Genomic DNA, 17,120 nt, shown 5'->3' on the forward strand with positions numbered 1-17,120 from the left:
ATTCCAAAAGATTTTTTGATAATCAGTTAGTCGTAATTCCGAAGTTTTTTTTTTGTTACTTGCAAAATCAAACTTTGATTTTTGTATTTGAGAAATTAAATATCTTAAACTAGGACTTTTATATACATATGTAAATTTTCCTAAAAGTATTAGACAAGAATTGCAAAACCCAACAACCCATAACCTTTTAGTAAAAGAAATTTAGCACAAGGAAAAGAACAAGAAATTTATTTATTTATTATGCGTTTTTCACAAATATTTTCATGTTAATACTTGTAAAATGTACATTATTAAATAAAGATATGTATTAGGGTAGTCGCTTTTCGAATAGTTGAAATTTTAAGAGTTCGAAAACACATTTCAATATCGATTACATACATACATACATGTTTCTTGTTCGATATAGAATGTCATCTCCTAGAAAAATTTTCTAACTATTTTACTCGATCAGGTATGCGATAATTCGGACCCAGGAGTAAACTGGTTTGAATTTATAGTATCTTAATATGTATATCTTATTTTATAACAAAAAATATTAGTTTAATCGATGTTATAAAATATCTATTTAAGAAAATAACAAAATTAACCAAAAAATTGAATTTTCCACTAATTGAAAAATCTCACCCTAATATCTATGTCTATATCCCATTGCCATCCATATGTATTGGTTTTATTATTGTTTTATTTGCTGTATTTATTATTATTATTATTTTTTTATTATTATTGTTGTTGGTTGTTTTGTATTTGATCTATCTCTATGTTCATATGTGGTTTTTGAGGTTAACAACATGTTGTCGGCATTGCTAAATACTTATTTTGTACTATTTTAATTTATTTTTTTCTTTCTTTATTTATTATTTGTTTTATAAACAACAATATTTTTTTGTGTGTTTTTTTTAACAAAACAAGAAGGAAAATTATTAAAAAATTTTAATTTTGCAGTTGTAGGGAAAATTATACTAAAAAATTTACATACATAGAAGAAATAGTTTTGTGGTGACAATTAAATATTTTTTAATACAACGTCAAACAGTGGGAAAGAAAAAAGATGATGGAAATAAATCTTAAACTTTTAAACATAAAGATGGAAATAAATCTACAACTTTGTGAATATAGTTCTTCTTGAATAGCATCTATGGAATTAGTGATGTCGCCATTACTTCTAGAATTTGTTCTATGGAACATTGTTGACACTCTAAAGTATTTTTAAGGAGTTTTCAATGAACCAATCCTTTGACACTATTTATAAATTGGTACATATATGAGTTCCGCAACTACTTTTTAGAACTAAGAACTAGTGAAGAAGAACTAGTTCTGGAGCGATTACAAACAGAATTACTTCAGATTCTTTATAGCATTCATGGAACTAGTGATGTCACCATTAGTGGAACATTGTTGAGATTCTACTTTTAAGGAGTTTTCAAGGAACCAGTTCTTTGACACTATGTACCGCATAGAATTATTGGTTTTACATCCACTTTAAGGTCGGCTGATGGGGTCAGAATTATTAGCGATGTAATCCTTCTTATCAAACTACAGATCGCAATTTTCATTGGCCCAGACACAAAGCCTATTGAAAATGGTTAAAAGCTCCCATAGAAGCGTATCCCCCGAATAGGGCTTCTTTGGAGATAATATAACGTTAATGATGTTAAATCGTGTAGTATATCTATCTATCAGACTCGGTACAACTTAGTTTAATATAAGCCTAAATGCATCTATTGATTTTTATAATGATCGATCCTCATTTGACCCTATCCCCCATACAAATTTCCCCTCTGAAATTGACTTGAACGTCCATAATAACTTATTAACATTAATATCATAAAGCTTTGATATAGACATATAGAGGATCGATACATACATATTTAAACCCAAATGTCGGGAATATTGAAAAAGAACTGATTCCAGAACCGTACAACAAGTGTCGACAATGTAGCGCTTCCATAAATTCATTTCCGAAATGTTTAACTTTTAAATTTCTTCTATTGGTGTAATATTTTACAAATTATTACAACACTTCTAAATAAATATTAGATTAAAATACTGTAAAAAAATACTCTCCAAAACAGTAATCTTTTTACTTACAATATACATATTTACGTTACAATAAAAGTGAAAAAAATCATTATGATAAACTACAAATTATTGTCGAGATCCAAAAAAGTGAAATGCGGTGATAATGCCAATGTAAATAAGTGCCTTACACTCGTACGTACAATAAAGAGATAATGCTGTTGATGATGATGGATAATGGTATTAAGTAGACACCTGATAATATTTTTGATCTACAAAAGGTGTAGGTGTTCCAACACAAAAAAATAATATATAAATCATTTAATTTTTTATCTTATAAACAAGTATGAAATCAAATATGTACAATAAAGTATATTTTATGAAATTTATAACAATAATATCGTTCCTATATGAAACAAATTAGCTGACAATAATTACTATAGGTTAATAATAACAATAATTACAAAAAAAAAAAAGATTGATAATAAAAATAGCGTTAGATAACAACTATTTAGAAATAGATAATGAACACTAATACTCATACGTTATTTTTTATTTTAAATAATTGTTTAAAAGTTGCAAAGTGTTTTTATTAATGGACTTTAAAACGTTTTTTTTATAGACTCAATGAGCTATTACAAATTATGTACGCTTAAATACTATAGTCACAAAAGTTTATGAAGATCAAGTGATTATATAGTATTTATTTCAAATATGCGGTAATATTTGATTATAATTATAGTTTAAAATGTATATATACCCTCCATCAAAAAATATAAGGGTATATAGATTCTGTCATTTCGTTTGTAATACATCGAAATATTGGTTGTAGGCCCAATAAAGTATATATGTGCTAATTATGTTCTAAGATGATCTAGCTATGTCCGTCCATCTGTCTGTCTGCGGATAGCAAAAAGAATTAGAATTTTCCATAAATATTCGGAAAATGTTGGCCCAACTGCCATGAAATATATACAAGATATGAGGCGGCACTTACAACCCAACGGCTCTTAACTTTTGGCGAGCTGACCAAATGCAGTTATAGGACACGTCATTAATGTGTATTGACACATTGGAAGACTATACACAAACATCCGATCGCATATACAGAATATGTCGGAAACTTTGAATCACTGATCCCAAATAGAATGTCATGGTCCAGCGGAACCTTAGAACAAATACCCTGGGGGACAAAATGGGCCTAGGGTTCTATATTGAAGGCCTAGAAACAGAAATCCAACTAATAACGGAATGCGTAAATTAGATTAGAATAATAACAGGCGTTAACATATTTACCGACAGCCAGGATGCAATTAGGGCGAATCTAAGACCGAATTGGATTATAAGAAATCCTTAATCGAATACTCTCATAAAGGTAAGTTTTGTTACCAGGCCACTCGGTAATAGTATGCAACGAAAAGAGCGAATATACTTTCTTTAAAGGGAAAGATGCTCGAGGTAAATAGTTAACGACAGCAAAACCATTCGTCCCAAAAGTTCTTAGGAATTACGTCCAGGTGAGATGGGACTATAATACGTTGAAAGATCCGAGACCCGATAGTGGCCTAAGTGTATTTCTTCGAATTTTATGTAATATACTTCATCCTATCAATGTATAAAGCCCTGAGTCCACATATAGTATCGGCTTCTAAAATTAACTTTAAACTAACGGCACATGTATTGATGTTGCGCATTTAAAATTCGATATAGCCGAATATAAAACACTTGATTGTTCAAATATTCAATGTTTACTATTTAATCTTTTTTTCAAAATAATGCACAATATACGTTGTATTGAAGCCATCAGTGAGTGGGTATATTGATTTAAAATTGGAATACAAAGAAAGAAAAGTTTATCATATATGTAAATATTACCAAATTAAACTTTTATGGTTTTAGATATAAAAAGTCTTTCGAAAACAGTAAATATTATTAAGGTTTTTTATTGCAACTGGAATTACGTCTAAAACTATATGCTTGCGCAGAAATAATAAAACTTTATTGTATCACTTCTGAGAAACATTAAAATGATGCAAACTTTGTCATAGGATAAGGTGATTTCTATTTAATCTGAAACAATTTAAATTACTTTTACTTACTTAAGAATTTAATACCCACCATCAACAAAATATTCTTTGCGTCATCTGGATATATATATTGACGGGTAACACATCAAAATATAGGTTTAAATCCAAAATATTCTGAATCCTTTGTAAAATTTACATTTCATAAACATATGTATTATATATCATCTCAAAAGGTCCGTTAATTCCTATAAGTATATACATACTACATATGGTAATATGGACATAAGTTTTATTCAAAAGCTTTTAGCTTCAATATAAAGTCTTCTTCCTGACTTAAACTTTCAAAACTGGCTTAGGTATAAACTTCCCACTTGTTTTTTAATTTTAAAATTATCTATCCATTTATCTATCTATCTATCTATCTATCTATCTATCTATCTATCTATCTATCTATCTATCTATCTATCTATCTATCTATCTATCTATCTATCTATCTATCTATCTATCTATCTATCTATCTATCTATCTATTATCTATCTATCTATCTATCTATCTATCTATCTATCTATCTATCTATCTATCTATCTATCTATCTATCTATCTATCTATCTATCTATCTATCTATCTATCTATCTATCTATCTATCTATCTATCTATCTATCTATCTATCTATCTATCTATCTATCTATCTATCTATCTATCTATCTATCTATCTATCTATCTATCTATCTATCTATCTATCTATCTATCTATCTATCTATCTATCTATCTATCTATCTATCTATCTATCTATCTATCTATCTATCTATCTATCTATCTATCTATCTATCCTATCTATCTATCTATCTATCTATCTATCTATCTATCTATCTATCTATCTATCTATCTATCTATCTATCTATCTATCTATCTATCTATCTATCTATCTATCTATCTATCTATCTATCTATCTATCTATCTATCTATCTATCTATCTATCTATCTATCTATCTATCTATCTATCTATCTATCTATCTATCTATCTATCTATCTATCTATCTATCTATCTATCTATCTATCTATCTATCTATCTATCTATCTATCTATCTATCTATCTATCTATCTATCTATCTATCTATCTATCTATCTATCTATCTATCTATCTATCTATCTATCTATCTATCTATCTATCTATCTATCTATCTATCTATCTATCTATCTATCTATCTATCTATCTATCTATCTATCTATCTATCTATCTATCTATCTATCTATCTATCTATCTATCTATCTATCTATCTATCTATCTATCTACAAAATCTATCTATCTATCTACAAAATCTAGAAAACCTGAAACAACTTAAATCATTTAAAACACGTTTAAATTAAAGAGGAGCTTATTTTCTGATCACCCATATCGATCCCCTTTATCATTAAAACGATCACTTTTATTTTCTTTTAAAAAAATGCTTAGTTAAAAGAAACACAGTTAATCGATTGAATACTCCAGCAAATCCAGTTTATTTAATTAACTGACAGTGTAATTAGTGGGAAATATAAAATTTTCTGTCAACAGGAACCAGTGAAACTGTTGTTTTTATTAGATTTTGTTCTTATGTGTTGATAGCACTATGTCTGTTGAAAATGTGGCAAATTACTTTTATACCAAAAAGTTCCAGTAATGGAGGATTTGAAAATATACTACTACATACATATTGCTCATTCACTACAACACTGATATAATTCAAAATTCGCGTTTTTTGAACTAAGTTTCCCATTGTTAGATATATTGTTCTAAATCATTGACATCTCTAGGAAGAATTGTAATTTTGCTATTATTGCTTGTTTCTTTAATTTGTTGCAACTTACATATATAACTAATTACACCACGTACTGGTTATTACATTCTAAAATTATCTATGCGTGTTTGTGTCATGTATTTAGCTTAGGATATGCTTAATTCTGTTATCAATTCATAAGAACATAAGTATGTACATTAGGGTGGCCCCAAAATAGATGTTACCGATATTCCAGACAAAAATTACAATTTAGTTCATTTTCATTTACGATTTCTCAAAAATGTCCCACTGACATTAATATTTGGAGATTAAGGATATAAATGAACTTTTTTACGTTTTTGTATATAAGCACATTAATTTCTGATACCTCGAAACTTTAAAAAGGACATTTTTATCCTTTGACCGACAAACAAAATTTAAGTGAAGTAAACTTTAATTTTCTGTAGGAAAATCAGTACCTTATTTTTTTCCATATAAACGGGGACCCTAATGCACATATACATACGTACATACAAGTAAGCATATTCCTAGGTTAACTCACCCCTTTTATACTTATAAGAGAATCTAAATGGAAGAACAGTAGCCTGCTTCAAAACATCACTTTCACTTTATATTTTTACCAAGTGTTTTGAGTGAAAATGTTCTAATAACATGTTCAGTTTTCAATTAATTTAGTAATTACTCTACATTAAAAATATTTATTTTTAGTATAAATTTTTATTCTTTTTTAATGTTCACGTTCAAAAATTTATAAAAATTACAGTTTTATTGACAGTCACATACTTTTAAAATAATCCCCTCAACTTTTGAAACTAGCTTAAATATACACCAGTTTACTGTAAATTTACATGTAAAATAAACAAACCACCACCTCAACAAATCCTCATCGAAATATACAAAAATTGTTAAAGAAGATCTATTTTTTCTCATGTGCAAAAAAAAAATAACAAAAATAAACTAAATGAAAAAGCTCGTTTGAAAATAAAACCCAAAAATAATCATCCTTAAAATAATTTAGCAGATGGTGTCGATGATTTACATACAGACATCTGAACATAATCAAACACATAAATACATACAACCCAGATATATTTGTAAGTAAGTACCTAGTCGTATGTTCCGATGTACTTACTTTAGCTTGTTTGTTCAAAAATAGATTCTTTTTGAAAGCAATAAACTGTGGTAGAAAAGGAGAAAAAATCAAAATCGAATCAATTGTTACCTATAAACACATATGTATGTGTGTTTAGCCGGTCAAATTTTGTAAGCACCAATTAATAGGTCTTCTCTAGAAAAACTTAAGCACCACCCAAGTCTAAGTCATCCTGTAAATCGTCTATTTCCAGAAGAATATTTGGACAGATACTGAAATGCCTGACGACTTAGTTCAAAATAGTTATACATTTTAGAGTGAACTACAGATCTGTAGAACTGTTAGTTAAGCTTAAGCAGAATTCAGTAACCAGTTCAATAGCTACATTGCCCCACCCAAGTCTAAGTCATCTTGTAAATCATCTATTTCCAGAAGAATATTTGGACAGATATTTAAACGATTCTAAATAGTTATAAATTTTAGAATAAACTACAAATCTGTAGAACTGTTAGAACAGAATTCAGTAACCGGTTCAATAGCTATATTTGTTCAGATATTTTACAAAATGAATCAAAAATCTTTATCTCTCAGGGCTCCTGCAGAACAATCCTATTGACTTTCATATAAATATGTATATAAGACATCAAATTATCTTTCTATTTTTAATTAAAATTTTCTATAATTAATGTCATTCAAACTACAGTGTCTATTATTTTTAATACATTTAGAAGAGACCTGTGATGTAAACATGTAACGTTAATTTTGGTATGAATGTTTATACATACGTACTTTTGAATCTAAATACCCAGCATTTCTTAAGTAGCAATTATAAATTCTACGATAACTACAAATTTTGTCTATATGCATTTTTAATAGTATTAAAGTCGTTTTCAATATTCGTTATTAAAGAGAATTTTTATACTAAATCGGAATATTGCTCGCAGACTCGTAAAATATGGGTTCTTATTCGTTTTTAAGTCAACCTACCTATGTCCGTCTGTCTGTTGAAAGCACGATCGAATCCGAACGAAATGAGTGAGGCTTAAAATATGTACAAATATTTGTATTGAAAATGGGCAATATGGGTCCACCATTTTACATGGCAGCCATACAAGCAATCGGTTGAGACTGCCGGAAAACTGTTAAAATAGTCATAAATATGTGGTTAATGTATCAATCGTGATAAAATTAACATCAGAAATTATATTGCAAAGTATGGCATATATCGGTCTATAATTGACATTACCCCTCATATAAGGTCTCCTTTCAGAAAATAGCTTTAAACTGGCTTAAATTTCTGTATTGCAATGAAATTCCAACCAAGTTTTGTATAAACTAAAATTTCACCACCAATTTTTATTTTTTACAGTCCCCTTCAGAAAATTACTGACTTGAAAGCACCTGTATGGCGACATCAACAAATCCATCTAACCTTTAAACTCAATTAATACAATAATAGGACTAGAAAAATTAGCTTAAAAATATCGGGATATGTCCAACATTAGGGACGTTCGAAAACAAAAATTAATAAAAACTTAAAAGTTATTGATTTTTGTTACAGGGCTGTTTCTTGCAATGTGGTTCCAAACACTACAGGATATATTCATACATTTAATGGTATATATTCTATCTGTGTATACGTTTTTTTTTTTTTTTTGAACATTTGTGAAGGTGTATATTCTACTGCCAAGAAAATCTGTTCATTTGCCCAATAAACATACATACATGCATGTATGTAAATTTCTAGTTGTGATTTTATATTTGTTGCTATTTTTTAATTTTTCTAGTCACATTGGATCTCGTGCAATATACAATGTTTAACGTGCCAATCTATTTTTGCCAACAGTATATCGATGCCACCACACGTGTTCTATTGTTTGCTACACGATGGCTGCAACATCATTTGTCGCTTTCCTTTAGAGTTCATTTAACAATTGGATAATTATCATAAAGGGGGTGGTAAAGAGTTTAAAAAGTCTGCTGAAATGACACTTTTAGCTGTATGAGATACAAAAAAAAAAAATATTAGGAAATTGAGGTCATTTCTTATTGGACTAATAACCTTGATTATTAACTGGCAATTAGCTTTACTTAAGGTTACACAATATTTAAATAATTTAATTATAATATACATTTTAAAGTGTTGATGTGTTGTTCTTTTAAGAATTATTGTAATTAAAGACAATGATATTCATATATAAAAGGAAAAATAATTTATTCATAAATTTACATGTAATGTACAATTTGTTGTTGCTAACGTAGGGTGTGCTTTAACTTTGAATTTAAGTATTTTATTTTAATTAAGTAGAAAATCATTTGACAAAGTTCACATATACTTATGTATATTTTTTAATTAGTGTACAGTGCAGTAACAATACAGTTAAAAAATTATTATATAAAACTCCCTAGTTTAAATTATTTTTTTTAAATTTTTATTTTTCAATTACTTCCCAGCAGTTCGACGGGACAGTTCCGAACTAACCAATTGACAAACGTATGCATTGACTCTTTGCGAACTGCTGGGTTGTAAAACGTTTACCCAAGATTTTCAAAGTCTACATTTTTTAAATCCACTGTAAATTTATACACTTTTTCTTTTATAAGAAATCTACCTGTCGCTTTAAAAACTACGAATTTTCAAGAAATTCATAAAATTTTGTTTGCAAAAAAAACTTTTAAAAAAGATACTTTTAAAGAATTTTAATTGATGTTATAACTTGATGATTGATATACATTTAATAAGGAAAGCTATCTTATAAAACTGATGTTAAACAGAAAAATAATATTCTGACAAGTCGTACACATAATATCGAAAGCAATAAAGGAAATGTTGAGGTGAGACAAAATGTATGCATATGTAAAGGTTAGTGTTCTAAAAGTATTCTTAAACAACCTGATTCTCTCTATAAAAATGTTATATCAATTCTGGATCATTATTAGATTCAAAGCCATGTGTTTCAGACTGTCTGTTAAAATCAAAATCTTGAGATGCGGGCTTTTGAACCTTTAAGCACTTATAAATCAGTAACTTAGTTGAATCTCAATCGATTTTAAGTTTCTTGAGGGATTTAGAAATAAGAAAACCTTTATAACGACATATACAAATTATATATATATATATTTAATAAACCTTCATCAGCAAACATAATTTCGAATTCGGTTTTGCACCGTTTTAGAAGTTTGACGATTTTTACTCAACATTTTATATAGGAATGTACTTATTAATGTAATATAAGTATATAATTATAAAGGTCTCAGCTTCTGCTTTGCTAAATCCGTTGAGAAACTTAAAATTGATTGATATTCAACCATTTTACTGACTTTTAAAAACTTGAAGATACGAAAACACGTTTTTTACCTGTAACTCAAAATTTTGAAGGTGTTTGGAAACTTAAAAAAAAACAGATTCTGGTTATAATTGTAACCACCTTTTAGAAAAATGGTATTTATTTTTTTTAAATATATCATTCTTTAAAATTCTGAAGATCTTGGTCAATAATTGATTTAAGCTCTCATTAAAGATCATGTCTCAATATTGATATAAAATTTACTTTAAATTTGCAGGACTAGCTTTGATAGTGGGTGACTTTAAATATCTTCAAATATTCTCCATTGTCATTGAAAATAAGAAATATCGGTACACGATCATCTGACGGTTGCGACCCCCCGAAAACATTTGAAATAGTCATATACATATATGTGATTTATGTGTCAATAGTGATAAAATTAGCATCAGAAATTATACTGTAAAGTATGGCAGATATCGGTGTTTAAATTGACCTTACCCTTCATATAAGGTCCCCTTTCATAAAATGGCTTTAAACAGGTTTAAAAATGTCTGTATTGCAACGAAATTCCAACCAAGTTTTGTATAAACCGAAATTGATCCTAACCCCATATAAGGTCCCCTTCAGTACGCTCATTACTGACTTGAAAGCACCTGTATGGAGACAGTTTGCCCCATCAACACATCCCTTTAAACTCAATTAATACAAGAATGGACCTAAACCTTGGATATAAGTATAAAGTTTCGGAATAGCGGAATATAAACACTTACTTGTTTTTAGGAACATTGTATTTTCCCCATTGGTGAAAAGTGATAAATATTTATCCTTTTCATGCTAATTATTTATGAAATAGGACCTTTCATGGCGGTAGCCCCATAAAAGATGAATTATGGACCGATGTTATAAATCCGCCCTTCTATTAAGGACACTATGAATTTTCTCCAGATATTCGTTATCGATCTGAAATGATCGATAACGAATCAAACAGAACTCCTTCACAACAATGTACACAACACGTTTTTAACTGTTCGTTTTTTCGGCTGATTTGAAAAACTGTTAACCAGAAACTGATTAAAAAGCTAAGAAAAGTGAAACATTTAACATCTCTTTAAAGAACGATAGGACCTAAAATTTTTTATGAACCAAAATTTCATATAAATCGTCAAATTGAAATTTGCGAATTGTGTTAAGTATTGTAAGTATAATTTTACTGATTCGATAAAATAATTTTGATTTCGATATATATTTAAAACGAAATTTTAATCACATTGGATCATAATATGATCATGTATAACAATATTATGATAAATAGAAAAATATCATGATGAAATATTTTGACGGTATTTAATCATAATATGATATTTTAAAATTGTTACAATAACGATAATATGTTTAGACTACTATCATAATTTTAACCATATAACGTTGCTCTTAGATCATGGTTAACACTGCGTGCTCTTACAGAGAATTATATCATTGTCAATAAATCGTTTAAAAACCGAAAATAAAAGTATTCAGATATATGCATTTCACAAAAATGGAAAATGGAATTCGGAATTAGTTGATAATTGACCCAAGTTGATAAAGACCCTCTTCAAAAAATCTTCCGGATGTTCATATTTTGGTTTTAAACGTTTAAAAACCGAAAATAAAAGCGTTAATATATATGCATTTCACAAAAATGGAAAATGGAATTCGGAATTAGTTGATAATTGACCCAAGTTGATAAAGACCCTCTTCAAAAAATCTTCCGGATGTTCATATTTTGGTTTTAAACGTTTAAAAACCGAAAATAAAAGCGTTAATATATATGCATTTCACAAAAATGGAAAATGGAATTCGGAATTAGTTGATAATTGACCCAAGTTGATAAAGACCCTCTTCAAAAAATCTTCCGGATGTTCATATTTTGGTTTTAAATGTTATAAATTCATAAATGCGTTTTTCATTTAAGAAAAAAGTTCGTGTTCACCGAACTTTGAAAACCGAACAAAGTTCGGTTTCGGCCGAACTTTCAAATTTACCGAAGTTCGGGTTCGGTATTCGGTACCGAACGAAATTTTGAGTTCGGTCGGACTCTACAACAATGTCTATAATTTTTAACTAGAAAATCACACATTTAGCACTATGACATGGCCACCACACGATGAGTGCAACCTCATAGCATTGCTACTGATTGTTTGACAAAAAGTCAATAAGTTTAAGACATTAAAAGAGAAACGAATAGTGTGTAAAAAATTTAGAAATTAATTGGCTTATTTTCCATGTACAAACAAAAATTATTCTAGAATGCAAGAAAAAGAAAATTTAATTTTATACAAAGAATTTACAATGACATTGACTCTTTTATTTTAGTGGGTGCAACATTTAAAGGGAATATTGTAAAAAAAAATGGATTTTATTCCCTTTTTCTTGCAGCAAAAAAACTTCGATTTACGCAATTCCACCCTAGTTAAAAACTAAACTCTACATTTGTGTTTAAATTAACCTTGTTAGTTCTAAAGCTTGTAAAGGAAGACAATAGAAAAATACATTTCTATATTATATGTAGTAAAAAATTAAGATATTTTTCTTGGATTTGTAAATTTTTTATTAAATTTCTACGAACCTTAAAGTTTTTAATTTAAATGTTTAATATATACACAAAATCACCATATTATTTTCTTTACTTTCCAAAAGACTTTAACCTTGATTATCTATCCATTCATCCACTGAAACCATGTCTTATTAATTAACCGTTAAATAAAATAAATAATTAAGTTAATAATTTGTTTAAGACATAATAAATAAAACAAATAAATACTTTTAATCTTCTACATTTTCCACTACTAAATCCAGATGTATTCATATTGCTAAAGTTTAATAAAATTATTTAGCTAAATAAAACGTCGTTTCTAGATTTTCAATTATTTACACAATTGTTTAGCAGTTGTGATAGATCATAAAGAAAAAATGTACAAAGTTATACTAAAATCAAAACAAGTTAATGCCTTATGGAGATGAAACGATATTATTTGTAGAAATTTCGGAAAAAAAGTTTTTTTTTTTAAATTTTTACGCATCTATTAGGCTAGCCCAGTTTGTATGCATCTAAAGTTTAGATCTTAAATAATGAAACTATGTCCGTGTTTAGCGACAGTCCGTGTGTTTGTTTTAAACAAAGATATCTTCGTTATCTAAATCTGCCATAATTCTATCCAGAAGTTTGCTATCAGCAAAATTGGTTCATAATAACAGAGATATGAGCAAAATTCCGAAAAAATTGCACAAACCAATAAATTTTTAACCCAGATACCAAAGTATACTTTTCTAAAGGATTGTCCTCAGAATTTGTTCCTCACATCAGGTTTTCCAGATATCGTGCCATGAACGTAAAATCGTTTATGGTCATATTTGTAATGAAATCGCACTATCTATTTACATACATATAACACATTTATTTCAATTATATATACATATGTATGTATATAATAAATTGCCCCACTGTGCTTAAAGCTTAACGTTATGTTATCCCTTTTAATGTTCATAAATGATGAGAAGGCGAGCCCCTGAGTAGACCTGAGAGATTTGTGGAAATTATCTGTTTCCTCATTACGTTCCTCATTGTAAATAATAAAAAAAATTTACAATCCACATTTGTTTACGAAATATTTATGAATTTATTTACAAAGGTAAATATTTATTAACAACAATCTGTTATTAAGGCTACAGTTACTTTTGTAACTGGTGGACTCAATACAATACAAACACATCATCATATTACATTATACAGGGCAATTAATTTAACTAAATGGATACAAATAAAAGTGATATTCGACTATGCCGAATTTTATATACCCATCATCATCGATATTAATATAAACATGGGGGACTTGGAGTAATTATGCATTTTTTCTATTTTCAATATCAAGATCTTAAGCTCTCGTTTGGGCCCTATCACGTTTTCAACTTACTGATGGATATGGCTAGATCGTCTTAGAATTTTAATCATCGATATTAATATAAACATGGGGGACATGGAGTAATTATGCATTTTTTCTATTTTCAATATCAAGATCTTAAGCTCTCGTTTGGGCCCTATCACGTTTTCAACTTACTGATAGATATGGCTTGATCGTCTTAGAATTTTTTGTGGTTTACGACCAATGTTTTGTTGTGTTACAAACGGAATAGATCTATTTTGGTGATAGGTTAAAAACAAATATGTAACTCATCATATCGATCACATACATAAAAACATTCCTGCAGTTCCAGGTGACTGTTCTGAAGCTGCAAATTTGATATTAATTCTAGCAGATTAGATAACTGCTGCTACACGTCAAACGCTAGTTTTAATGAGTTAAATAGTAGTTAATGAAAAATAAAAAAATAGAAATTTTTAAGAATTTTTTAGTGCAAATTTTCCATTTGTTAATAAAATATTGGTCGGTTGGTCACGGATAATACATGTGTACTTTTTTTTATGAATTAATATTTGTATTATAATTTTGTGTGAAATTTAAAAGCAGAGCAAATAGTATAAATTATATACTAAATAATAAACAACATACAAACAACAACAAAATAGTATCAATAATAATAAAAACAAATTATTAATTTCTTCACATAAATGTTAATTATTACATAAATAATAAATAATATGTACATTAAAGTTTTCATCTCGTTTCTTACGATAAACAAATAGAATAAATAAATTAAAATGTTTTAAATATTTTTATAAAAATCGTTGTAAAAATATTTAAAACATGTGTATTTGTTTTTAACCAAGTTGTTCATATAAATAATGTTTATAAATCTTTAACCACAAAAATAAATAAATGGTAAATAAATACTTAAATATTAAATTGCAAATTTTAGCCGGCGGTTTGTCGCATCTTGTATACATCGTTTAAACATGTGCAGTGATTAAAAAAAATGTGTATGTAAACATGTAATAATTTACATCGTAATGTGTTACGTTAGGGTTTGCAACTCAACGGTCCCGAACTACATACATATTTATCTTACCACTTAGGACCACCGACTGAACAGTTGACTAGCTATTTTAATATGTTTGTCCTACGAGGAAGTCAATCATAAGTAAGCTAGTCCAAGGAAGTTAATGTACAGCAATGAACATTTGTGCTGAAGCTTATTTTTAAGTGTCCACTTTCAGATTACTTGGAGAAAATAAAATGACGACTGTCTTTACTCTCGTTTACAAAGAGTACATTCATGACAAAAGACAAATTAGGGTCGTTTGGATGCATTGGCTCTTTGTCGAACTGCTGGCAAATTATTGATAATCTTGTAAAATTTTGAGTCATACACCCACCTTCTTGTATACCTCTCAGTTCTGAATCTTTTTCTGAGTCGATTAAGGTATGTCCGTCCGTCTGTTTGTGTGTGAAACTTGTGCGCATGATACAGGTCGCAATTTTCAAGATAATTTTATGAAATGGCACATAATTTTCTCTTGGTCCAAACCTATTAAAAATGGTTGAAATCGGTCCATTATTTCACCTAGCCCCCATACAACTCTTGGGGTAATAAACGTTAAATGTTCTAGTATCTCGGCACAACTTAGTTTTTTATAAGTCTAAATGTTACTACCGATTTTCTTTAAGATCGGGTCTCATTGGCCCTATACCCCTTACAGTCCCATTTAGAAAATTGCTTACTTATAAAGACTAGTATCATGATAAAATTCTGCATAAATTACTTTAATTCAAACGTAAATTCCTCTATAGGTTTATGTTTATACGGGGATAACCCCTCATTTACAAAATCACCTTTTTTGTCAACAAATTGTTAAAATATTTCGAAATTAAGGTAAAAACGACTTAAATGTTTCTTTATTTAAAAAAAAATAATTTTTTCATACAACTCACTGATGTACAGTATCATATGGTCGGCCATGACCAACTATATATTCTTACCTGTTTTATTTTATTGGAATTTCCAAAAAGCTGAACATAACTACAATTACTCGTAGTTATAGTTAATAGAATAAATTATAAATATAAATATAATTTTAAGCGATTATAGCCAAAATTCAATAATTTATTTTTTAATTTATAATTTCTAGAAACTATCAACATTGCGTCCTACAACAATATAAATAACAACAACACCTCAAGTATTATTAACAATAACAACAACAACAATAATACCAGTAGCGATAGTGTTAGCCCCAACACCAATAAAACAACTAGTTCCTCAAACCCTTTTAAAATGGGTCGTTGGGGCAGACAGAGTCCGGTGCCCGAACCAGAACCGCCACCACCAGCATCACCACCACCACTACCACCACGTCACAATAACACATTTATGCGTCAGTCTAGTTTTACGAAAATTGGTAACATGCTAAATACGGCCATAAATATGAACGGCGCGAAGAAACCTCAAAGTAAGTATTTTACTTTTAATTTATTTTCTTAAATTTTGTCATACATTTTTTATATTTATCATGTTACTCTATTTGCTATATGTATTTTGTATGAGTGTGTATGTACATATGTAATTATTATTATTTGTTTAATCAACAATTTCCTATAATTAACACCTGTAGATTTGTTTTTTTCTTTAATCAGCAGTCTAATGAAGTCGACATAATAATAATTGCGATTAAATATGTAAATGTAGTGGAATGTGAATTTGTATTCCCTTCACTATCGTGTGAAGGGTACATGTAAGATACACTTAAGATGTACTTTCGAGAATTTTGACTTTTAAAATCGGCAAAAAATTACTCTATTCCAGAATTTTTAATAAGATTTTTTTAAAGTTAAAAAATTTTAATTTAAAGAATAAAATAAAAAAATAAGTAAGAATGTATAGTCGGACCTTGTCGATCATATGATACACTACACTACTGAGTATTATGTAAAAATGTGAATTATTTTTTATAATAAGGCATTTAAGTTGTTTTTTTTTTGCC

General features: G+C 28.4%; 1 protein-coding gene across 4 annotated transcripts in view; it reads left to right on the forward strand.

The window, feature by feature from the left end:
* Nucleotides 1–17,120, forward strand: part of LOC119610938 (protein phosphatase PP2A 55 kDa regulatory subunit) — an 81,973-nt gene that overhangs the window by 2,739 nt on the left and 62,114 nt on the right. For all 4 annotated transcript variants that reach the window (XM_037966372.1, XM_037966363.1, XM_037966385.1 and 1 more), the window contains exon 3: nt 16,269–16,589. In XM_037966372.1, the coding sequence (XP_037822300.1) occupies nt 16,415–16,589 (175 nt within the window). In that variant the 5' untranslated portion in view covers nt 16,269–16,414. The remainder of the gene's footprint in view (nt 1–16,268; nt 16,590–17,120) is intronic.

The sequence above is a fragment of the Lucilia sericata genome, unplaced genomic scaffold (genome assembly GCF_015586225.1).
Source record: "Lucilia sericata isolate MDLA Ls3-8-SP2 unplaced genomic scaffold, ASM1558622v1 Contig000029F_arrow, whole genome shotgun sequence".
Lineage (NCBI taxonomy): Eukaryota > Metazoa > Arthropoda > Insecta > Diptera > Calliphoridae > Lucilia > Lucilia sericata.